The sequence below is a fragment of the Octodon degus genome, unplaced genomic scaffold (genome assembly GCF_000260255.1).
Source record: "Octodon degus isolate 3935 unplaced genomic scaffold, OctDeg1.0 scaffold00048, whole genome shotgun sequence".
Taxonomy (NCBI): Eukaryota; Metazoa; Chordata; class Mammalia; order Rodentia; family Octodontidae; genus Octodon; species Octodon degus.
In genome coordinates this window covers 11486594-11487121 of record NW_004524624.1, presented here as the reverse complement: position 1 = coordinate 11487121, position 528 = coordinate 11486594, and the positions used below count along the sequence as shown (strand labels likewise).

General features: G+C 42.6%; 1 protein-coding gene across 1 annotated transcript in view; it reads right to left on the bottom strand.

Annotated features, from left to right (window-relative positions):
* The window catches only part of Sf3b4 (splicing factor 3b subunit 4), a 4258-nt gene extending 3736 nt beyond the window's left edge, over positions 1-522 (bottom strand). Inside the window, exon 1 of the mRNA XM_023716522.1 lies at positions 435-522. Coding sequence (XP_023572290.1) covers positions 435-447 — 13 coding nt within the window. The 5' untranslated portion in view covers positions 448-522. The remainder of the gene's footprint in view (positions 1-434) is intronic.
* Positions 523-528: the final 6 nt, after the last annotated feature.

Sequence of the window (528 nt, the reverse complement as noted above, 5' to 3'; positions counted from 1 at the left end):
TTCTCAAAGGTAGCTGAAACTATTGAGTCTGACAGAAGGCAGCAAATCCAGAAAAATAAGCAAAGGGAGATAAAAATTTCAAATAGGAAGATACCACTAGTTTCAGGTACAAAAGAAATTAAACCAGATAAGAAACAGAAGTGTCCCCTAGAGTTAGCAACTGGCTCACAGGAGAGGAACCAGATGAGATAATGACAATAAAAGTCAAGAACACAAAAAATATAGACTACTCTTCAGAAAAAGATAGTGTGGAAGTATACAAACTAAAGCATTTTGGGGTTGCTTTTGTAAAATATTGTTCAAAGGAAAAAAAGCCAACAAGGTTCCCATAGCTCTGGGTTTGTTATCCTTGACGGGAAAAGGGGAGCAGGATGAGTAGTGACACAGCCTCTCTACCAAGCTTATCCTTCCCTTTCCTAGCAAAAAACACCTACCTGGATGGGGCATCCCAGCAGGTGGGAAGGGGTGAGGATGTGAATGTCCATGACCAGGATGTCCAGCCCCTGGGGTTCCTGCTGATGGGGGACC